Source organism: Lolium rigidum, chromosome 1, assembly GCF_022539505.1.
Source record: "Lolium rigidum isolate FL_2022 chromosome 1, APGP_CSIRO_Lrig_0.1, whole genome shotgun sequence".
Taxonomy (NCBI): domain Eukaryota; kingdom Viridiplantae; phylum Streptophyta; class Magnoliopsida; order Poales; family Poaceae; genus Lolium; species Lolium rigidum.
Window position 1 is genome coordinate 139,311,676 of NC_061508.1, and position 23,341 is coordinate 139,335,016.

Below are 23,341 nucleotides of genomic sequence, written 5' to 3' on the forward strand. Positions count from 1 at the left end.
GGGTGGGGAGAAAATATGAGAGAGCCGCCTCGAGTTTTAGGGGTCACTCTCTCATTTTTAATTATTTAACCATTTTTGGGCTTCGGCTCGAGGCACTTACGTCCGCTAGCGGCCTATCTTTTCTCCTCTAAGGCCGTGTCACGTCTCGCCTACGCAGAAATCGGGGATGAACACACCCCCATTTATGTTGGTTAGTGGGCATGAAGGCGTTTCAGCCTCAACGCTGACCTAGGATCATTCCCAGGCGGAGGAAAAGCAAACACAAAGCACACACAATCATTTTTTTACCTAGGTTCAGGCTGCCCTTCGGCTAACGGCCCTACGTCCTGCTTTGGTGGATTATCTTGGATGCACAAAGTACAAAGGTGATGAACTCTCTGGTGCCAGGAGGACGCTTTGATCAGCTCCTACACCTCCCGGTTTTCCACTTTCTTTTCCTCACTCCCTCCAACTGAATCTTGGCCTTGACGTTGTCAAGAACAAAGCTCTAGCTCTAGATCTCTTTCACTTCTCTCTTCTCTCTATCGAGACAAGCTTAACCTAGCTGAGCTCAATCTGTGTGAGCCGAACTCCTACAGTTCTACCTCCAATTGTTCGATCCTCCCACTGTCCGATCCCCTAACTGTCTCATGTTGATCTCAATGACTCTGGCTTATATACCTCCAGAGTTAGTCTCAATGACTCCCCCGAGCACCGCCCAAGAGCGTTTCCGGGCTCAATCAGATGGAGCCACACGGGCGACGGGCATGTGGGTGGTGCGCTTGGCCAATGGATGGCCGGGGGCGGTGCGCTGACATTCATGATGATGCGTGACAACTCAGGTAGCTAGCTATCACTCCTGTCCGCAGCGCATGCCTCTGTCGGTCTGCGCCATGATGGCGTGCAGGGGTGCAGGCACTTCACGTGTTCCCCACGCAAGTCTTGACATGTCCAATCGGTCCAGCTGTCCCCTACTCCCTGGCCTGGGCCTGGGCCTGGCCAAGGAGAGGAGGCTCCTGAGCCCTTCCCGGGGCAGTCCGAGCCACGCCTTGGCTTGGTTGCCCCGCTTCTGTGTCCTTAGACTTTCTCCATGGGATGCTCCCGGGAGGAGGCCAAGGGCAGCTCCTTGCCCAGTTTGTCCTGTTCTTCGTGTTGTGTCTGTTCGTCCAAACTTGCTTTTGTCTGGGAGCGCTTGTTCTCCACTGGGTGGCCTACATCAAAAGGTGAATCTCAACACAGTTAAACCGTTTTTACCATGAGTTGTACCTGAGCTGCTTGTCATGGTTGTGTCCGAGACGCCGTGGGCTGGAGCCCGCGCGCCGCGGCCTAATCGTGTGGACCCTAGGTCCCATTACGCTGACAGGCCATTTTAGGCTTCGGTTAGAGATGCTCTAAGAAGGGGAGCTCATCGCACTCCTTCCGAAGAGTCCACTCAGCGCAGGCTAACGACGTAGGTCCCGCTCGGGGTGGATAGATGGGGAAAGCATAGCGGTGCAAGACATTTTTAGGGGCCTACCTAGAAGGATAGGGATTCATCTAGAGTGTTTCCTGGAACGGACCGATCAATCCACGCTAGCTCCACATCTGTTGATTCGTCAACGTGTAACGAGTTCGTACCTTTTTTTAGAGGAACGAGTCCATACCTAGTTTAGCCCGTAAGTGTAGCATTACTGGTTGTTAGATAGTGCGGTGACATTTGGTAAGTAAATAGTGAGAAGTGTGATACCATGAAAGATGTGACACCATATACCATATAAGATGTGACATTGTAGGTTTCGCATATATGTTTTGCGATTGGAAAAACCATTGACGTGTCAGAAAGAGCGGGTTAAATTGAAGGAAGGGGTAACTCCGATCGATTTTTAGAGTTTGAGTTTGAAATAAAAACTAAATGAAAGATGGGGTTGTAAACTAAACTTCAAACAAGTTTAGGAGGTAATATGAATTTCTCTTTTTTTGAGAGAGAGAGAGGAATTCTTTTGGGACGAGAGTACAGGGACAACGCCCCTAGGCGCGAACAGATGTCCACCTGCGCGGTTCTCGCGGCTCGGCCCGGATCAGGTTCCGCCATTTCCTCCTTCGCCCAAGGACCAGAATGACGACATTGCTCGTCTATTTTCCACCTATCGATCACCTCCTTCCTCTCGCCAATGCCCATCGTTCCGCTGCTCCGTCCCTAGAGATCAGATTCCCCACGCACGAACGCCATGGAGGAAGCCCTAGTAGGAAGGCTGGAGGCTGCGGTGTCCCGGCTGGAAGCTATCAATGCCAGGGCCCAGCCGTCGGCCGTGCCGCACGACCTGGCCTACCATGAGTCGGCGGCGCAAGACCCGGCGATCTTGGCGTTCGACGAGCTCGTCGCTGACGCCGTCGGGAGGCTGTCCGCGGCTGCCGGAAAGATCGGCGCGGAAGTCGCCGAGGTGACCAATGTGCTCGAAAAGGCGTTCTTGGTAGGGAAGGTCCTTCTTGTCAGGACCAAACAGACTCAGGTGCGTCTGATCGCGTTCGTTCCAGCTTTTCCGTCACAAATCCACATTCAAGCATAACGAGTGATACCAACAGTTAGGAAATTTTGGATCGATTGATCATCTGATCATACTATTTGTGTGTGCGTGTTTGATGATTTTGGTAGAAGCCAACCGTGGAGTCCATGGCGGTGTTCATGGGGCCTCTGAATGAAACAGTCCTGGAGGCGAACACGTTGGCGGAGGGGACGAGATCGAACCATGCCAACCATCTGAAAGCAGCCGCCGGTAGCCTGGCCGCTTTGGCGTGGATTGGTTACACCGGCAAAGGTTGCGGTGAGTACCAAGAGTTCCAACCATTTTTCTTTTACCGTAACAGTACAATCTGATTGATCTTGTACTTCTGACTTCTAAACAAAGGTCCAAGTGCCATTGGTTGAGACTTGGAGATTGAGTTGAGTTTTTCCTTGGGAGAGAAATAAATTCAGTAGAAAAACAACGACACATGAAAAAAATGTTGTCCTATCTTGACTGTCATGGAAAATCTTCAGGGATAAAACCCGAACGCAAAAATCGTATATCATTGATTTAGACAATAATTTTTTCATTATCACTACTCAATATTAGACAAAAGTTTTCACTACCAAAACATTAGACAATACTTTTCAAATTATAAACATTCAGATTTCAAACTTGACCATAGTTTTCATCCGAAATAATGACTAATAGCATGAATCAAATGCCCCCATGATGATCAAGCAACACCGCCGTTGCCATCACCGTCATTGCTACGACCCCCATCACCGTCATTGCCACCACCGCTTGCTGAAGCTCCACCTCCCATCCTGGCCCAAGACATTATTGATTGATAGATCTCCCACTTATAATCTCTCAATATGCCCTCGCTTTCTTGCCCATTCCATTCCGATCCATCATCATGAGTCGGTTCTCTATGGTAATGCCTCATCTTCTTCTCCTCTAGGAGCCTGCGCTCCTTGAAGTTCGTCTTGTGCTTCACCTTGGCCAACTTATTTACCTCATTTTCTTTAACTTGTTGCCACCATGTCATCTTATCTGGTTGCTTTTTACTCGTTTAATTCAATCTTCATTTGCAAAGATTGAGTTGCCATTTCCTTCCTTTCCTTCATCAACTCAGCAATCTTCTCTCTCATGCTTCCATCCGTCTAAGCACGGCCTTCTTCTTCACACACCCCTTTCCCTTCTTCCTTCTGTCTGGTCTCCCTTTGATGGTTCCTGATGTTGTACTCCATCTTCCTTCATTACCATTATCAAGATCGTCATCTAAGCAGATGAAGAGGATGTTTGATTTCCCTTTTTTGGACGGAGGGCTGATTGATCACTCAACTTTCACTTCTCATTATGTTCAAACAATTTCCAACATTGATGGAGCACAAATGCTTTTCCATTTGACGTGGTCATTTGCTTGTATTTTTCTTGTGCAATGTGTTCTTACATTGGCAAAATTGCAAGAAGACAAGTTTGAGCACATTAATAGTGGACACATTCATAAAAAAATGAGATAAAATGAGATAAACAACTAACTCACATAGTAATCAATTGTGCAACCACTTGGATGAGCATTCACACTTAATCCAAACAGCCACTCCGCTGGCTACATGATTGATTGATGAACGCATACCTTGCCTTGTAGATCTCATTGAGACGGTTCCGGCATAAACTGATGAATCTTGTTCAAACATTTTTCGCCAATATTTCTTTCTGCATTGATCATTTATGATCACAGCATCGAGTGGGACACTCTCCCATGCCTACAACAAAGCAATATCCACTACTTCCGTGTAATTCACTTGCCTCTTTGTTCTTCAATTTTCTTTATTTGAGAAGCATCGAGGACATTCTCAACATCTTCCACATCGTCAACATATATTTTTTTTTCGAGAATAGGGCAAAGGCGTACCATACTCATCATCAACATATTCATTATCAAAAGAATCTAGTGGAACATTGTCAATGGTTTACTTGGCCGCCTCCAACATGCTCACTAACAAAGTAGGAACCGGATGTATATTGAAACCACACAATGCAAAAAAAAAAAAACTAAGTATCTAATGACAATAATTGGAGGAATAGGGATGGAATCGTACCCTTTGTCGAGCACGTTGTGGGTTCCGGAGTTGGTCATGGTGGAAGTGGAGGAGGTCCGCCAACCGCTGGCTTCTTCGTCTTTGCCGGCCTGGATGCGGCCGATTTTGGCCGTCAACATGGCATCGGCGGCGGAAGACCGAAAGATGTGGGGGAAGCCCGTAGGATGAGGCAGTGCCGTTCCTGGTCCCTATGACGAGGCGCTTGCTCTGTCGCTTGTGCTTGGGAGTAGCAGCGGGAGGTGCGTGCGGTGGGACCATGAAATCGAAGGGTGGCGGTACGGGGAGGTCCATGGCGACGCGCCAGTGGCAAGGGCACGGAGGACGGGAAGGCGCTGAAATGTCCCTCCCGCCAAGCTCCAGTGTGTTTACGGTAAACCCAAAATATTGGCGAGCGTACTGCGTATGTGCAGGACGAGGCCGCGAGGGGCTTGGTTTTCAGTTTACCATGTAGGCCATTTTAGGATCTTACCCGGGCACATTTTTCCCCAAACCAAAAAAAAGTTTGTGTTTTACGGTTTGGTACTTTTTATTGGATCTACTAGAGTTGCTAACTTGCTATCATACCATCTCCAGTTGTCCAACTAGCCACTGTGTGAAAGGTGTCTTCGGGCTTCATGACGTCTTTCCACTAAAATAAGCCACATGCTTTAGCAGCTAGGATTCCGATGCTGATAATAAGCTTGCCATATCAAATTGACCTAAGAGACATCTGGCTGATTGCCGAATTTTGCCAAATGCTTCAGAAGCGGCGCCTGGTTTTGAAACATTGGATTTAAAATCCCCAGTCCACTTTATCCTTTGGCTTTCAGACAATATCCCAAGAATATGGAGAGTACATTTTAGGTTGGTTTTTACTGCCACTCCAAATACAATGGCACCGCATTGGATCAATAGTTTCAGACACTACCTTAGTTATGTCTAGGGACAGAAAGTTTCAACCATTTGGTCATAGAGTATGGTATTATGTCAACCAGCATAAAAAATGCATGTTAAGTTTTATTGATGAAATTATTTTTATTAGTATGTTATGTTGATTGTTCACTGGTTCCTCTCAGGTATGCCCCTTCCAATTGCTCATGTAGAAGAGAGTTGGCAGATGGCAGAGTTCTACAGCAATAAGGTATGCTAGTGTACTCCAAATCACCAATTCCAACTTTGAAGTAAAATGTACGTACTGTGTGGATACAACTCCAATGGCAGATCTTAGATGGGTGAAATATAGTAGTACTAGTGATTCAAGAATCAAATCAGAAACGACATGTAGAAAGGAGATGGAGAAAAGTTCACCAAGGTATTCATGTGAACGGAGATAGAAAATGGTTCAGTAAGAAATTCATGATTGTTAGGAGTATATAAATTCGAGGAAAACATGTTTCTTCATTGAAAACAAAATCAAATCAAGGTTAACGATTCAAAACCATCAACATGTCAATTACTTAAATACACACAATGAAACAAAAAAATCTAATTCAAAGGTTTGATCTCATATGAGAGAGAAATAGCATTTTGTTTTTGAAGCATGAAAATGGTTGATTTCACGACTTAATATAACTACCAAAAAACAATTTTGTCAGGTGCTCGTGGAGTACAAAAATAAGGACCCGGATCATGTGGAATGGGCTAAAGCACTTAAAGAGCTTTACGTGCCTAATTTACGCGACTATGTCAAGAAGTTTTACCCACTGGGTCCCGTGTGGCAACCTCCTGGCAGTGTGGCAAACAAGGCACCTTCTGCCCCTTGTCCTCCTTCTGCATCTCTTTGTAGCTCTTCAGCAACATCATCACAACCTACAGCTGGGATGTCTGCTGTCTTCGCTGAAATTAGCTCAGGGAAACCAGTCACACAAGGTTAGTTGATGTGAATTTTCTTTTTTGACCCAAACTATGGCAGGCTGAAGCCATCGATCTGAATTTTAGTCAACTTCCAGTTGATAAGATTCATTAGCCCCTAGCTTATGTGCTAAATGGTTATGGCTTCATCTTCTTGCTGTAAAGGTCTTCGGAAGGTGACAAATGACATGAAGAGCAAGAATAGAACAGATAGAACTGGTGTTGTAGCCGCTGAAGCGAAAGAACCTCGCATTGTATCTGCCCCTAGCTCAACAAAAGGTCCTGCTCCTGCAAAGTTGGAGCTTCAGATGGGTCGCAAGTAACTATCAGTTTCCTTCTATCTTCTTTTTATATATAGAAAGTAGGGTATTCCTCAGCCTCTGCATTGATTGATGCAGACAACCCAGTTTACTTGTATCTAGAGACATGCTAACAAACAAATATTCTCACATAATCTGCTCTGATGTCTGTCAGATGGGTGGTTGAGCACCATATTGGGAACAAGGGCCTAACTATTGAAGATTGTGATACCAAGCAATCGGTATATGTATACGGATGCAAGGATAGTGTGTTGCAAGTTAAAGGTACTTCTCATCAAAGTGCTACTAATAGCTCAATGATGGATATCCTTTTCTTAAGAGGAAACGATATTCATGAATTGCCATCGTTATGCAGGCAAAGTGAACAACATAACTATTGATAAGTGCAGCAAAATGGGAGTATTGTTCAAGGTATAACTGTCAGGAAGTACCCCCGCCGTATTTACATCTGGACTACTTTGTTAACTCTCATCATATATTCTTTTCAGGGAGTCGTCGCGGCTTGTGAAGTTGTGAACTGTAACAGTGTAGAGGTTCAATGTGAGGTAGACCTCCTTTCTTGATACTTGTAGTAACAATTTTGTTCCATGAGGTTATGGGATTTGAATTAAGTGATGCACACTCTGATGTTTTCTCTTATTTTATAATGATATGGCAGGGTTTGGTGCCAACTATATCAATAGATAACACATCTGGCTGCCAACTTTATTTAAGCAAGGAATCTTTAGAAGCGTCAATAACGACAGCTAAATCAAGCGAGATTAATGCTCTTGTTCCGGATGTGAACAGTGAGGGTGATTGGGTAAGTAATTCTCTGAACTCCTATCATAGTATCATTTACCTTCTGAGCCTCTTCTTTTTCGTGTCTATACACTGTAAACCGATTATAGTGCAGTAGGTTGAAGCTGCTTGAGATATACAAAAACAGAACTGATGTGGTTTTTGAGTTTTCCTTTTCTCGAGGTTCTCAAAATTGCTGCTAACTTCACATTTCACTCTCTCCGTACCACGGCATTGCCTTTTCTAGACACACGGAAACGTTATGTTTTAATGCTTGGGCTCGTACAAAAGTTGGATGTCCAAAATCACGCAGCTGTTCATACTTCATACTGTCTCACTAGCAGATTATCTGCTGCCTCTGACCTCTATTGTTTTCCTCTGAATATTTGCAGACAGAGCATTCCTTGCCCCAGCAGTTTATACACGCATTCAACGATGGGCAATTCATAACAACACCAGTATGTCACTCTGGCGCTTGACCGGCATTTCCTCCTTCGATCATCTTTTCCCCCTTTGGCTCGAGCTCCGTTGCAGCAGCGCACATTTCTAAAATCCTAGATAGGAAAAATAATGACATACCTCATGTCATATACGGATGTACGACATTTTGGAACGACTTCTAATGAATGTAGAGGCACGGCGATACTTCCGGTGCCAAACTTTATTTTTTTTTGGTTTTCAGTTCACTGATATGGAAGTGGGCAAAAGTGGAGTAATACAATCTCCTCGTGTAAGATTTATATCCAGAGACAGTATGCCTTGTACATTGGTGACGGATTGTTGCTCACACTTTCGTGGTGTCTTAGCATGCAAAATTACAGATAGGTCAGGGTAATCAGAACAAAAATAGAATTGGGTATATTTGGCATACAAAATTACAAGTAGCTCTGGATCATCAGTACGCTCCCGTGGCCAACTTTGCTCTGAGATCCTTCCTCAGGATCTTCCCTGAGGGCGCCTTGGGGATGGAACTCACGAAGAAGACCCTCTGCAACCGCTTGTAGAACACCACCTGCTTGGCGACGTACTGCTTGATCTCGTCCTCGGTGATGTCGGCGGCTGACGCCACGACGAACGCTACGGGTATCTCGCCACTGGCGTCGTCCTTCATCCTGCGGGGTTCAGATAGGCAGCGGTTGTTCAGGACTCGTACAGCGCAATGACGAATATGAATTAAGTTCTTGCCGGAGCAACCGAGCTACTTACGGGACGACGGCGGCGTCGGCGATGCTGGGGTGCGCGATGAGCATGGCCTCGAGCTCGGCGGGCGCGACCTGGAAGCCCTTGTACTTGATGAGCTCCTTGAGCCGGTCCACGATGAAGATCTCGTTGTCGTCGTCCACGTACCCGACGTCGCCGGTGTGCAGCCACCCTTCCTTGTCGATGGTCTCCGCCGTGGCGTCCGGGTTGTTGAGGTACCCTGCACGCACAAAGGTCGTCAGCGTCAACCTCCCGTCTGTGCATTCTCGTTTTCGAGTTTCTTGGTGCTGGAGAAATCAGCACCTTTCATGATCTGCCTTCCCCTGACGCAAATCTCGCCAGGCTGGTTGCGGCCGAGGCAGAGACCGGTTTCCGGGTCGACGATCTTGAGCTCGGCGTTCCTCACCACCGTGCCGCAAGCGCCGGACTTCACCGGCGATGGCTGCTTGGCGAAGGCCATGCACATTGAGAGCACTGGACCGGCCTCTGTCATCCCATAACCCTGCTTGAACAAATTTCTCGTTACACTTGTCTAAATTTGGGAAGCTATCTCGCTTATTAAATGGATATAGATACTGTAGCTGCGCATTCAGTTAGAATTTTATTCGATAGTCGTCGTCTAGTCATGACTCATGACCGAGCACGAGGAGAAAAGTTCTTTGTCAAAAGTAGGTCGTGCGTACCTGTCCGAGCACTGCATTAGGGAGCTTGGCATGGATGATGTCCTGCAGCTCCTTGCCCATGGGCGCGGCGCCTGACATGACCATGCGCACGGAGGAGAGGTCGTGGCGGTCCATGGCGTCGCTCTTGGCCATCTCCACCACGATGGGCGGCACGAGCGGCGCGATGGTGATGCCGTGTTGTTCCACCAGCTCCAGCATCTTGACCGTGTCGAAGCGCTTCATGATGACGAGTGCGGCGCCGGCGCGCATCCCGCAGAGCAGGATGGAGTGCAGCGAGTAGACGTGGAACATGGGCAGCACGCAGAGGACGACGTCGTCCTCCCGGAAGTGGAGGTTGGGGTTCTCGCCGTCGACGAGCTGCGCCACGCTGGTGACCAGCCCGCGGTGCGACAGCATAACGCCCTTGGGGAGCCCCGTGGTGCCCGACGAGTAGGGCAGCGCCACCACGTCGTTGGCCACGTCGATGGGCGCCTCTGGCAGGGCCGAGTCGTCGGCGGCCTGGAGGTCGGCGAACGAGGCGCAGCCCTCGGCGCCCTCGCCGGTGGCGACGATGGTGACGCCGGCGAGGCCCCGCAACTTGGCGACGAACGCCGGCTCGGTGATGATGACGGTGGCGCCGGAGGCCGCGACCTGCTTGGCGATCTCGGGCGGGGTGTGGAGCGGGCTCGCCGTGGTGGTGACGGCGCCGAGGCGGGACGACGCGAGGAAAGACAGCGCGAACTCGACGGAGTTGGGGAGGAACAGCAGTACCGTGCTGCCGTGGCGGACGCCGAGGGAGTACAGCCCAGCGGCCAGGCGCCTAGACAGACAGTACACATCGCCGACCGTAAGCGTCTTGCCGGTGGCGCCGTCGATGATGCATGCGCGGTCACGGCGCTCCGCGAGGCGCTCGAAGACGTAGTCGTGGAGCGGGAGGTGGTCGGGGATGGCGATGTCGGGGAGCGTCGAGCGGAAGACGGTCTGCTCCGGCAACGAGCCCATTTTCCGGCGAGGTTTCGGAGTTACCGGCCGCTTCTGGCTTTGTTGTCAGCTGGATTGGTGGTGGAGCTGTGGAATGCAAGAATGAGGCAAGTGCCAAGTCCTGATGACTGAAATGAGCTCACGGATTGGTACTTATAGGTTGGTCTGTGGATGCAATGGTGTTTGGTGGAAATTTGGGGTTGTTGTGCTAGTCTGCTAGAGAAGATGATTACTAGAACTTGTGATTTTTTTACTCCGTCCGAGTAACAATTGTTTCTTTAAGATCGCCGAGCAACATGAACAATGCATTTCACACATGTGTATACCTAATACCCGGCCTAATCAGAATGAGCGCCCGTGGGAAATGGGTCAGATCGTGCACTGACGCCCAAATGTCGGTAACACAGACATGATTAAACTGACCGTGATCGTGTGATGCTGTGTTCTTCTGTGTTTATACTTAACCTAGGACATTACTGCTTGTCTACATGAGCTTGTTTGGTTCAACTTATTCCATAGGATTTTTTGAGGATTTCATTTCTTAAACAATCTCACAGAGTTTGTTTAATTTGTAGGATTTGAAAAAATAGAAATTACTTATATAGTCTATTCTTCATAACATTTTATAGCATCTACAACGCATGATGCTTAGAGAGGCGCTTAAAAAATTAACCCTTTTTTGTTGAAGTACCGGTGCTTTTTTAGGCGGAAGGCTCGAAGTGAACCCGGCTTTGAATTAACTAAGCCATCAATCGACTAGGAGTTACACCAAGAGTTACAACACATACGCGTCAAGCGCACAACCCAAACCACAACAAAATACAATACAGAAAATCAAGCCGAAGCGCCATTTGATCCATGAAGAGGGAGCATTGTCTTCTGTTGCACCGGAGCGATCACAACCGAGTCCACGCCAACAAACCTCCACCGCACCAAGACTGCAACTCAAGGGGGAACTCAACGACGGGCCGGCCACCTAGCAGAGCTTGAGGAACCAAAGGAGGGAGGGTCTTGCGGCGACGCCTCCAAGAAGGTGAATGGCGCAAGAATGCGTCATCGTCGTCGGCGAAGAAGGACCTGCAAAGTTTTCACCCAGACTCGAGAACCACCACCCATGGAGCTCAGACTAGGTCCAGACCAAACACACAACATCATCCCCTTGCATTGGGATAGGCACACCGGCAAGAGCTACGACCAGACGCCGATCTAGCAAAGCCCCCCAAGGCGCTAGGAAGGAAATCAGCTACCGCAGCAAACCGTGTAAAAGCAGCCAGGCCAACGTTGCGGGAGGGCTGCGACACCAGCGGGAGGTCACACGGTGCTCTGCAAGACACTACTAGAGAAGCTTACACGAAGCGAGGCCTCCAAGAGGAGCAGATTGAGGCGGAGGGATGGAGTCCATCATCTCGAACAGGAGGGCCATCATCGGGACACCTTCAACAAGGGAACGACACCCGCTGGTGACGCCGTCGCCGCCACAGGCCAGAGCCATGCCCTGCTTTCGCCGAGGTCCAAACCTAGATCGAAATTCCGGACGCCGTCGCGAGGACGTAGAGCGAACAGGGCGGAGATCACCGCCGCGCCTCCCACCTAAGTCACACTATGAGCTAGCCCCAACTCAACTCATCCGCAGGAAACACGTGCTAGCTGGCAGAGGTATCGGCCAGACCCAGATCTAGACGTCCAAGACCCTAGATTGGTGGCACCACGATGTCCACCATCCCCAGCGCGCGAGCACACCTGCACAAGCACGACCACATTGGTCGGAGGGAGAACAGACCGCAGTCGCCAGAGTAGCTGCAGTACTGAGCCGGCACAAGGACCTCGTCCCAGATAGCTAGCAAGGACGTCGCCCAGCGACTCTAGAATCGCGGGACTTCACCCCAACAGCGCCCCACCGCTGGAAGCTCAACCGAGCTCCGACAAGCCCGAGCGAGCAGATCGCCAAAAACCGGCGCCGCCGGTCCAGTCCGAGCATGACACCAGCCGCGACGGATGGTGGCCGAGGAGGTCTCTGCGTGCAGCACACCAACAGAGAACGACCCCAAAACGGCCGGGCCCGCCAGGCCCAGATCTAGGCCTGCAGGCCCAGATCGGCACCGCCACCATGGGACGTAGGAGCGTCTGCAGACGAGGCGCTAGGCACCACCGCCGCGACCGCCCCTACCCCTCGCTTCAATTCCTCTTGCAGATCCCTTCGGGTCGTTGCGATTGAAACAATCTCACTTATCCAGCCATTACGCTTGCTTACTTTATTTTAGCAAGCTAGATGTCTGGACTGCAGGCATACTTGCTTCTCCTCTTCAGTCGAGCAAATGTGCCTTGGTCTGCTAAGGGCGAGTAATATCGGATGGGTATATCCCTCGCTTCAGAGTATCAAGCTCGCTCCGTTCCTAGTAAAAGTTATCTCTCCGTTCGAAGATTCAACCCCCAAAACCTCGCCGCCAGCCACGGCTGGATCCGCCGGCCTGGGCCGGAGCCGGCGCCCTCCAACGCCGCCTGGTGGAGCCTGCCCCGTCGGGCCTCCCAAGCGCACGAGAGAGAAGGAAACCGCCGCCGCCCGCACCGCTCGGGCTTTGCCCGGCGGCTCCCGCCGTCGGCGGCGGCGGGGGAAGGAGGGGGGAGGGGGAAGAGGGTGGGGAGGATGGGGGCGCCCCGGTCGCCCACGGGGGAGGCGACGGGAGCGGGGCCGAAGCACTGGTGCTTGCAAGAAAGTTTGGTTTATTTTAAGAACCACATATCTAAACACCTTGCATTGGAAATCGTCTTTGGTCCAAAATAAGAATGTTTTCCATATATCTATGACAACTATGCCTAACATACAATCTTTCAGGAAAAATCCTACTATTTTCTTACACTGTTTGTGTGTTTTCAATTCTTATAGGATACAACGTCATGGCATTTTTTTTCTTGTTCATGCGTTTTGAAATTCCTTTCAACCAAGCAGGCCCTACATGTGGCCACTCTCATGCCCCATCATTTCTGGACATTCGATCTCACTTATTAATTTAGGAACACTCATTTTATAGCAATGGTGCATCTCTCATTTACCATCCAAAATATATCATACATCAACTTTTGTTTATTTTGTGGGAGTAATAACTACTTATCACTCAACTTAGAAACAATAAGAGCTGATAACAATATCATCTCATTTCTTTTGTGCTTTCAACATTCTTAACATTTTAAGATACACAATTTAGATGGTTCAGACAATGCAGAGATGGGGCTTTTCCCTTTCCCCAAAACAGGGGAAACAACCTTATATATGTAGCTTCTTTTCACATGCAGTAGAAAATTTAAAATCCTGAGCACATATGAAGGATTTAGTGAAAAAACTTAAAACAATGAAAAGATTGGAAAAATGATGTAGCCGTTTTGTCTCTACTTTAAAGCGTTAATGGCATGTCCAGTGGTCCGATGCATTTTGTGTTTTCGCTTTTTTTATCAGTGTAGACACAAAATATCCGTATGCGCCGGGGTGATGGAGACGACCTAAGGGTGAAGATGATTTTGGTTGTTCGGCGAATCTTTTTTCGTGTTGCTTGTCTCAAATCTTTAGACATGGTGTTTTTGCTCCTAGGTGCATATGCTTTCTTTATTTAAAATACATTTTTAAATATATTAAGAAATATCAAAAAATTAAAACAAAATGTTGCGAGTACATCTCAACACCATACATGTTCATGAAGTCGTTTCAGGAAAAAGTTAATTGTTATGTGGGGCTTTTTTTTTTTTGCACAGGCCACAAAAAATACTAACAATTTACTATGAAACTATAAATGATGACATAAAATGTGGAGATATATTCTCTGAATTTTATGGGTAAAGTGAGCATATGCACATGGATCAAAATGTGCAGTGCATTTCCGCAAATCTTTGCTTGTGTTTTAGTGGAGTCTCAAATATTTGATACTATGCACATGCTGTGTAGCTGGCCGTGGGCCTCACCGACCATGAACCCGTCCTATCTTATCATACGGAGTAGATGTTTGGTGAGAGTTTGACTGGGGCAGGAGCGACCTTTGCCCTTGGGTCAGTGCTCACCAACCGTGCGTGCGCCGAAGCAACGAGCCAACGACACGGCTCGGCCGCTCGTGTGGTATAGACTCTACAGAGGTGGGAACTTTTTTTTTGCGAGAATGCAGAGGTGGGAACTTGGCCGCGTCGGATCCAATTAGTGACGTCAACGCTTGGACTTGACTAGCTTTTGGCCTTGTTTGCATGCTAACCCGGCGGTTGGGGGCGCTCGCAGCTGTCGGATCACGAGCATCACCAATCGTATCCGTTGGAACTAGGGCTCGAGTCAAACTCATTGCCCCGACTTTCTTCAAATGGCTACCAACCCACTTCTGCATCTCTTTGATAAAGTATGGTCAGTTTTTGCGATTAAAAGTAACTGTCCTCGAATCGAGATTAAAAATAGTCCAATCTCCTTTCAAAAAAATAGTCCAATCTAAACTTTGCGATATACTCCTATACGAAAGCAAAACGACGTTTTTTTTATTTGAAACTGGGACGTCCTGGCCTCTGCGCCGCTTGACTCGTACCCATTGTATGTGTATGAATACCAATTGAGAGATACCCACTCAACTATTAAACAGAATCGGTAGCATACACAGGAGAAGGCGCAACATTGTGGATTACCATTGCTTCTTTTTTAGACAACGAATCTGCAGTTTTAGTTTTCAGTGATTTTCATTATTTTTCCTCTTTAGTTATGCATTGGTGGCCCTAATTACCCCTTCTTGTGAAAAATCGTCCAAATTAACTCTTTGAGAAACTTTGACGCTCATTTTCTCATGAATGTAGGTTGCATAAGGTTTGAGGTGATGAGAGAGACTCGAACATATTAGGATGACAATAAGAAATGGAACATATGGTCGAGAGAAGGTTGGACATGATTGTAGATGGCGCCCTCTGAATTTACATATTTTTTCGCTATGCATCGACTTAACACGTCGGTCTTATATAACAAAATGTGCATAATTTTAAATGGAGTAAAACAATGTTCAAAGCTTTCTAGACTGTAGTCTTCAGTAGATTTTCACTAAATCAAGTAATATTTGTCACAAAATCATAACTGTGGGCTAAAAATGAAATTTACCGTAGTTATTTTCTATCTCATGCAACATCTCCTATGCTTGCTCTCACTTTTTTTGACACGCAAGACTGTGAGGCAAAGAGCCCCACAGCAATTTTCATTTTATTTAACTCTCAAAAAAGTCCAAACCTATGTACAAAACAAAAGAAAGAAACTGTACAAAAAAGAAAGCTACAAGAAAAAGGCTCTAAGGTAGAGCCCTAATCCAAGACAAAAGTATATCCTTATGTTTCAATTTGATCCTATATTGCAACAAAGATATGTCATGTATGAATTTTGCCTTCCACTTAATGAAAGAGCCTCTCTCAACACTGAATATTTTCCCATTCCTTATCAACCATATATTCCAACAAGCCAGGATAATAACTTCCATGAAGAAAGGTTGAGCAAAACTTCTCCTGGCCTTATTCAGCACTACTTGCATATCATCATCAGCTTCCCAATCAATTTGTAGATAATTCCATATTCTGGAGCTAAATGTGCATTCAAAGAACAAATGTATCCGATCCTCAAAAATGCTCCCTGGACACAATACACAATGCTCATCCTCAGTCACTTTCCAATGCCTCCTTTTTAACAAATCTCTTGTATTCAATCTGTCTGATAGGAGCAACCAAGCAAATACCTTATGTTTCATCACACGACTAGACTTCCAAAGCCATTGATACACACTGGGCACCTGAATCTGTCTATGAATGTGACTGTAAAAACTAGCTGAGGTATATTTATCTCCCCAACAATAGGCCCACAGATCATTCCCCTGCGTTAAAGGATTATCCTGCATCAAGTGGTTGAGCTGATCTAACTCCTGATATGCTTGAGCAGACAAAGGTAAATAAAACAGAGAGGAAATGTCCTCCTCCTGATACACTTGTGAAACTGAATGATTGGGGAATAAAGCATAGGAAAATAATCTGGGGTATCTCTGACACATTGGCACAGATGAGCCATTCACCTTCCGATTATCAGACCAGAATAGCATAGTATCCCCTCTACCATGAGTTATAGCAGCCACTCCTCTATAATTGTCCACATGTTTCATAGCATCCTTCCACCAAAAAGACCCACATAATTTCTCCTCATGAGGTATTTTCCCTCTATAATGTGCAAACCAAACTAGGTTCACCCAAGGCAAATCCCTTTTATTATAAAACTTATCCAGAAACTTGAGCAACAAAGCAGCATTTTTCTTCTGGAAATTAATGATCCCTAATCCTCCTTTGAGCTTTGGCTTACAAATCATATCCCATGCTGCCAAGGATTGCTTAGGCATACCATCTTTATCTCTCCACAAACACTGCCTCAAGATTCTATCCAACTGATTTGTCAGTCCTACTGGCAGTTGTAAAGAGCATAGAAAATGCAAATGCATGGAAGCCAAGGCAGAGTTGATTAACTGCAAACGAGCTCCTTGTGATAAAAAGCTTGAATTAGAGGTCAACTTTCTCTCCAAACGACATACCAAGGGGGATAATTCAGCAATAGTTGGCTTGGTAGTACCCACGGGCAGACCTAGGTAAGTAAAAGGCATCTTACCTACCTGACAATCAAACATAGCAGCTAATTCCTGTAGCAAATCATCTGGCACATTGATGGGAAGCATTTGAGACTTATAAAAATTAATCTTCAAGCCAGTGGACATGGAAAACTTCCTCAGCACCTCCTTGATTAACATCAATTGATCCTTGTCAGCAGGAAGTATCAACAAAGTATCATCAGCATATTGCACAATAGGACAGTCTGGATCATTGGTGATAATTGGTAGAGATAGTAATCCTTGCATCACTAAATCATTTAGTACTGACTGTAAAAGGTCAGAACCAAACAGATAAAATAGAGGGGATATTGGGTCACCCTGCCTTACACCCCTTTTACACTCAAACTGCTTTCCAGGGATTCCATTCAACAGAATAGATGATGTCCTAGTAGATAAGGTAATTCTGGCCCAATTAATCCATTTGGCATTAAACCCCTTATGCTGCATCACTTGCAAAATTGCTTCATGCTCAATAGTGTCAAATGCCTTAGCAAAATCCAACTTAAGCAATATAATTGGCTTCTTAGATGCATGGCATAGAAACAAATATTCAAAAGACCATGCCAAACAATCCTGTATAGATCTATTACGCAAGAACCCATATTGATTCTTATGAATACATGAAAGGATCTTATCCTGTAATCTGTTGGCAGCCAACTTTGTTAAAAAATTGACACACACACTAGTTAAAGAGATGGGTCTAAAATCATTGACTTGCACAGGGACTTGCTTTTTTGGAACCAAGGTGATAAAAGATCCATTAATATTCTTCAACTATATGGTCTCATCATGAAAATCAGCAGCTAATTTATAGAAATCCTGTTTGATAATGGGCCAGCATTTCTTCAAAAAAAGACCATTAAATCCATCAGGCCCAGACGCTCTATCCACATGCATGTTTTTTATAACCTCATCCATTTCCTTTTCCTCAAAAGGTCTAGTTAACTCATGTAATCCCTCCACATGCTGCAAAATTCTAGACAAATCAAACTGCATATCAATTGGTTCAGATCTACCCATTCTATCTTTGTATTCCCTCCAAAGCAAACCAGCCATACCCTGGTGATCTGTCACCTCATTCCCATCCACATCTCTCAACATAGCAATAGCATTTCTCCTATACCTCTCTGTTGCCATAGCATGAATTTTTTTTGTATTATCTTCACCTTGTTGAATCCAACGTATGGTGCATCTTTTCCTCCAGTAATTACACTCAGCCAAAAGCAAACCATCCAAATGAACCTTCACAACATTTCTGAAATTGAATTCCCTTATATACAATGGTCTCTGTTCTTCTAATGAATCCAATGTTAGTATGACCTTATTACAATTAGCTATCAGCTGCTTCAATTTAGCCAAACTGACATGCCATTTTTTCAGCTCATGTCTCAAAGTTTTCAATTCGTCAGCTAGAATAGCAGAACTATAATTCTTGGCAGACCCTTTGTCCCAAGAGTTTTTGACACACTCTATGAAACCTGGCATGGTAACCCAATAGTTGTCAAATCTGAAGATTGAAGCTTTGGGTATATCAGTGTCCACATTCAACACACATGGTACATGATCAGATCCAATTTTGGCCAAAGGCAGCACCATAGTATTTGGATAATCAGAAATCCAATTGGCACTGGTGAAAAACCAATCCAATTGCTCCAAGAGTGGATCCTTCTGCATATTAGACCAAGTGTACACTCTACCTTTTATATGCAATTCCAGGAGGCCCAAGTGCCCAATTATTTCATTAAAAAAAAACATGTCATTGACATCACCTCCAGGTTTATTTCTATTATCTTGTGATCTCATGAAATTAAAATCCCCCAAGATAATCCAATTATCATCAGCGGGTATGTGCAGGTTATACAGCCATGACACAAAGTTATCTCTATCTTCACCTTGACAAGGTCCATAGACACACACCAAACTTCAAGAATTATTGTTATGTTTTGAGGTGAAATTAACTTGCACACCATATTTCACAGATTGCACTAACAACCCTGAGAAGACAGAAGAATTCCAGATAACAATAATACCCCCAGAAGCTCCCACCGAGGGTGAGAAAACAAAATTATCAAACCTCTTTGGACAGAATTTCCTAATCAACTTCCAATCAAAAGATTCACATTTTGTTTCTTGTAAGCATATGACATCACATTCACTTTCCTCAATTTTAGCTCTAACTTCCCTTTGTCTGTTCTCAGAATTTAACCCACGCACATTCCAGCAGAAAACACGCCATTTCATTCGAGATAACTTATTCATATGCAATAAACAAGGAAGAGCATATAAAACTGACACATAATGCCAATCACAGAGCATACAAATACCCCAGGGAAGCTAGCAGCAATGTCTTTATCAAGAGAACCAGACCCCACACACCAACCATGCCAGACAGCCATATCACTGACAGAGGTTTTAACAAAAGCATTGACCAATACTAACATTAGACCCCACACCAGAACCCACACCACACTCCACAGACTAGAACCACTTAGTACATCAAAAGCAGAACATAAAGGCCACCACAGAACCCATATATAAATCATGCACCACAGCTTAATCATCAGTAGACTTCTTCTTCTTCTCCTTTCCAGGGGCAGCTTCAAGCTGCTCCTCACTCAACTTGTCAGCTGCAATTCCCAGTGCATGTCCAACTCTTTGAAGCACTGTAATAGGAATAGCAGGCACCTGTGCCTGGCCCTCACCATCATGGGGGTGTGACTCCTCCTCCTGCCCTTGAGACTGATTTTCCTCTTCTTCTGGCATCAATAGGTTCCTTGCCCTAGGCTTCTTCTTGATCTTTGGTTGAACAACCAGGATAGGAGCTGGTCTATATCCATCACCCTTAAGACAGCTCCTAGTGAATCTTATTTCAGAGGGTTGCACTAAAGGTACAGCAGATTTCTTCTTAGCCCTACTCTTGGTAACCACAGACCTGGATTGTATAGGAGTTTGCTCTCCCACTTCCTCTACCAGTCCCACATTTCCTCCACTAGGCCAAGAGAAACTCCCTTGCTGATGGGAGCATGCCTTGAAACTGTCTTCTCTCTGAAACTGAACCACTGACAGAGCAATACCAGACAGCTTATTCAGGAACCAAAAAGGGGCCCTCTCCATAGTCTCTGGGACATTCCTGCCGCACAAGGAAGGCAATACCAACTGAAAAGCACGTGCACACAACAACTCAGGAGGTAAGACAGGTCCAAACACTGTCTGGACCATTCCAATATTCAACTCATTATATAACACCTGCATGTTGTTATTTTGCTGTTGTGGCTGCATCTCCATCATATTAACAGAGGAGCTGGAACTATCAGAAAGATTGATCACCATAGATTCCTACATCTCCTGCAACACTCCTTGAACTTCTTGCTCTTCTAACTCCTGATCCACCACCTGATGCACCTGCTGCCAACCACCATGCAAGCCCAGACCATCAGCTGGCTCACCCTGCATGCCCTGCCCCAAGTTCTCCACATCATCCCATCCAATCTCTGGGAATTGAGGATTGACAAACAAATTGTGATTTGTGCTGCTGCAGCTCACCTGGGAAGGGATGTGGATTACCATCAGGTGGCATCTGATCTTCATCAGCAGGTAAAGCATCAGCAAAGTCAGCTGACAAGATGTAAACAGGAGCAGTCCAAGACTCCTTGACCCCTCCAACTGTTGCAAACTTGGTAAAAACCACATCACGAGGCACTAGTTGAGGCGAGGGAAAGGATGCATAGACAAGCACTCTATCCTTGACCGGATCATTGCTGTTCCAGGTGTGAAACTTGCCAAAAGTAGCAACAGCATGCGCAATATCATAGTCATTGCGATAATCTGGGTGCACACCAAGCATCATCAGCCATCCACGACGAAACCCTACGGTTGCGCGATGATTCTGTGGAGCCTCACCGACATGCACAAACCTAAGCAACCTATTCTGAATCTGATATTGTCCGTGCTGAACCAACGCGTTGACAGAATTTGGACTGCTCAGCTCATAAAGTCCCACACCAAACAGGCTCGGCTGAGAAGTTACCACATTGCATTGCAGCGGCCCGATGAGGAAGTCACGCACCTGCTCCCTCCAAAGCGCCAATGCCGCCAGCGGTGGAGTCGGCTCAACCAGAGCGATGCAGTAGGACAGGTGCCGCGCCGGGGGATCTTGTGCCGGAGAGTAGAAGGTACGCGGCAATCGAGTTGGGCCGCCGTCGATGATTTCATGACCCCACGACAGCCATGGCGTTGGATCAACCTCAAAGACCGCCATCGCCTGGGAAGAAGGAGACGGAGCAGTCAAGACAGAGGAGGGAATAGATTTAATGTGGTCGCGTGGTTGCTGTAAGGACTCCCGTAACTATTAAACAAAGTAGAAGCCGAACCGGCAGGTCCTGTTAAGGGCACTTCCTTATCAACCAAAGTACCTGTGGTCGTGTTGGATTGAATTTTCTTTGGGACCCAAACCTTCCCATTTGATCGAATAGCTAAGCAATTTTTCCTGACATGACCATAGCAGTAGCATGACCTACATCTCACCTCATTGGTACAATCTTTAGTAAGATGACCCATATTAAGACATTTTCCACATGACCACACTTTATATGCCATATCATCAATCATACTTTCAAAATCATCCATCTGTCCCTGCTCCTTACCTAGGCGATCTTCTGCATCCACCTTACCATGAGAGGAACTTTCCTCTCCAACCACAACACGCTTCTGCGTAAAAGGGAAAGGATTCACAGCTGCAAACGTTATATTTGGCTCAGATGCAGTCACAAATTCATCAGAATGAACCTTTTCTTTATCCCTTACTATCTTCGGATCTTGGTAACCCAAACAAGCCTCATAGTCAATGGAGGGAGCAAAAGGTAGTTTCTTTCCAAGCCCATTAGATTTTCCCAAAATTGGTTTGGAAGTGTGTTTCTTTAAAGCAGCTAGGCCATGCTGCAATATTTTCCTCGAAGGACTAACCAAGGTCCACTCCTCATCACATTCCTTTTGCCATCGCTGGAATTTCCACTGCCAATTAGGTCCACCACGACCCCAAAGGTGGAAGAAGCATTTGAATTGTGCACAAGAGAATTTTCTCAATTTCAGAATATGAAAGCCCACTTCTTTAGAAGATACGCAAAAGAGAAAACTCTATCACGTATCATAAACACCTTTAGCTGGCCACAGAACCCACCAATGACTGCCTCCAAGGCTATACCAACTAAATCATCCTCCAGCTTGAAGGAGGCACGTCCAAAAGAAACCACCATGAGAAAATTACATGACCGAGCCCTAGGATGAACCTCTTTATTGAATTTAGAAAGAACGTCCTTAGCAAAATTAATGCCATGAGAGAAATCCAACCCCTTAAATAGAGCTGCATGCACTGAGCTAGCCGAGGAGGAATTAACCTGTCCTTCCTTTTCATTAGCGGTTGACTGCGTGAGCAGTGGCACTACTGTATCCGGTACAGACTCAGAGCTGTTAACTTCATGGCAGGAATCATTAAGAACCCCCTCAGGTGTGATCATATCCACAGCTGGACCAGATGTAATTAGCTTGCCCATTCGGACCACATGACTTGAGAAATGAATTTTCGCCCCAGCATGGAACATATCCCTAGACGACAGGCGTTGACATCCAATGGGTGCACTTTTTGCATTAAACAACCTCAGGAAATTATCCTTGGACAAACTAAGCGAACCATCGTATGCTTTCATACGTCCTCGATCAAGATCCTTAATCGTGGAATAAGAAATTTTCCACAACTTAACCAAATCAGTAAGATCTTGGGTCGTAGACTTATCTGCGCTCAGATCATCACCAGATCCATTGTCCTCAGGGGGGAAAGAATGCAATGATCCACCAATGCATGAAATATAGAGAATTCCACAACAGATCCAACTTCCAGGGCATCCTCTTCCTTTCTCAAAAACTTACCAATGATGGGGGTGCCTTCCGCATCAACCAACGCGATCCACCGCTTGGCTGACCAGATATGCAACTCACCATCCAGCAGATTTCGAACACCAGAGTCCATGTCGTCCACCGACATGTAGGAAACATTCCAGATCCATGCAGGGGAAGACATGGCGAAGAACGGGAGAGAGACCAGTTACCTTGATGTGGGGAGAGAGAGGAGCCTAATGATCGGATGAGAAAGATCAGATCACCAAAGACCCTCTGGCGATCACCGTCGGCAAGGACTAGGGTTTAGGGGGGAGGGTGAGTCGCCACGTCGCCATTGTACCATGATGACCCACAAGTATAGGGGGTGTATCGTAGTATCTTCGATAAGTAAGAATGTCGATCCCAACGAGGAGCAGAAGGTGTTGACAAGCAGTTTCGATGAAGGTTTCACTGTAAATGCTCACG

The 23,341-nt window shown here is 46.2% G+C and overlaps 2 protein-coding genes across 2 annotated transcripts; one reads left to right on the forward strand and one right to left on the reverse strand.

Annotated features, from left to right (window-relative positions):
• The first annotated feature begins 2,062 nt into the window (after window positions 1-2,062).
• On the forward strand, window positions 2,063-8,185 carry LOC124682463 (cyclase-associated protein 1-like). The gene is made up of 10 exons (XM_047217142.1): window positions 2,063-2,468; window positions 2,612-2,780; window positions 5,626-5,690; window positions 6,145-6,418; window positions 6,566-6,719; window positions 6,875-6,984; window positions 7,076-7,131; window positions 7,209-7,265; window positions 7,379-7,522; window positions 7,893-8,185. Exons 1-10 carry the CDS (start codon window positions 2,187-2,189, stop codon window positions 7,977-7,979), a joined length of 1,398 nt encoding a protein of 465 aa, XP_047073098.1. The 5' UTR covers window positions 2,063-2,186; the 3' UTR covers window positions 7,980-8,185.
• Window positions 8,186-8,395: 210 nt separating this feature from the next.
• LOC124682462 (4-coumarate--CoA ligase 5-like) lies at window positions 8,396-10,364 on the reverse strand. Its single transcript, XM_047217141.1, has 4 exons — window positions 9,384-10,364; window positions 9,004-9,202; window positions 8,707-8,920; window positions 8,396-8,612 (listed from the first exon to the last, which is right to left on the reverse strand). Exons 1-4 carry the CDS (start codon window positions 10,362-10,364, stop codon window positions 8,396-8,398), a joined length of 1,611 nt encoding a protein of 536 aa, XP_047073097.1.
• Window positions 10,365-23,341: the final 12,977 nt, after the last annotated feature.

Excerpts from the sequence above, each read along its gene's own strand:
- LOC124682463 (XM_047217142.1), top strand. The coding sequence starts at position 2,187 with ATGGAGGAAGCCCTAGTAGGAAGGCTGGAGGCTGCGGTGTCCCGGCTG. Across the intron at positions 6,985-7,075 it reads TAGTGTGTTGCAAGTTAAAG|GCAAAGTGAACAACATAACT; the intron begins GTACTTCTCATC and ends ATCGTTATGCAG. Across the intron at positions 7,523-7,892 it reads TGAACAGTGAGGGTGATTGG|ACAGAGCATTCCTTGCCCCA; the intron begins GTAAGTAATTCT and ends GAATATTTGCAG.
- LOC124682462 (XM_047217141.1), bottom strand. The coding sequence starts at position 10,364 with ATGGGCTCGTTGCCGGAGCAGACCGTCTTCCGCTCGACGCTCCCCGAC. Across the intron at positions 9,203-9,383 it reads CTAATGCAGTGCTCGGACAG|GGTTATGGGATGACAGAGGC; the intron begins GTACGCACGACC and ends TTGTTCAAGCAG. Across the intron at positions 8,613-8,706 it reads GCCGACGCCGCCGTCGTCCC|GATGAAGGACGACGCCAGTG; the intron begins GTAAGTAGCTCG and ends TGAACCCCGCAG.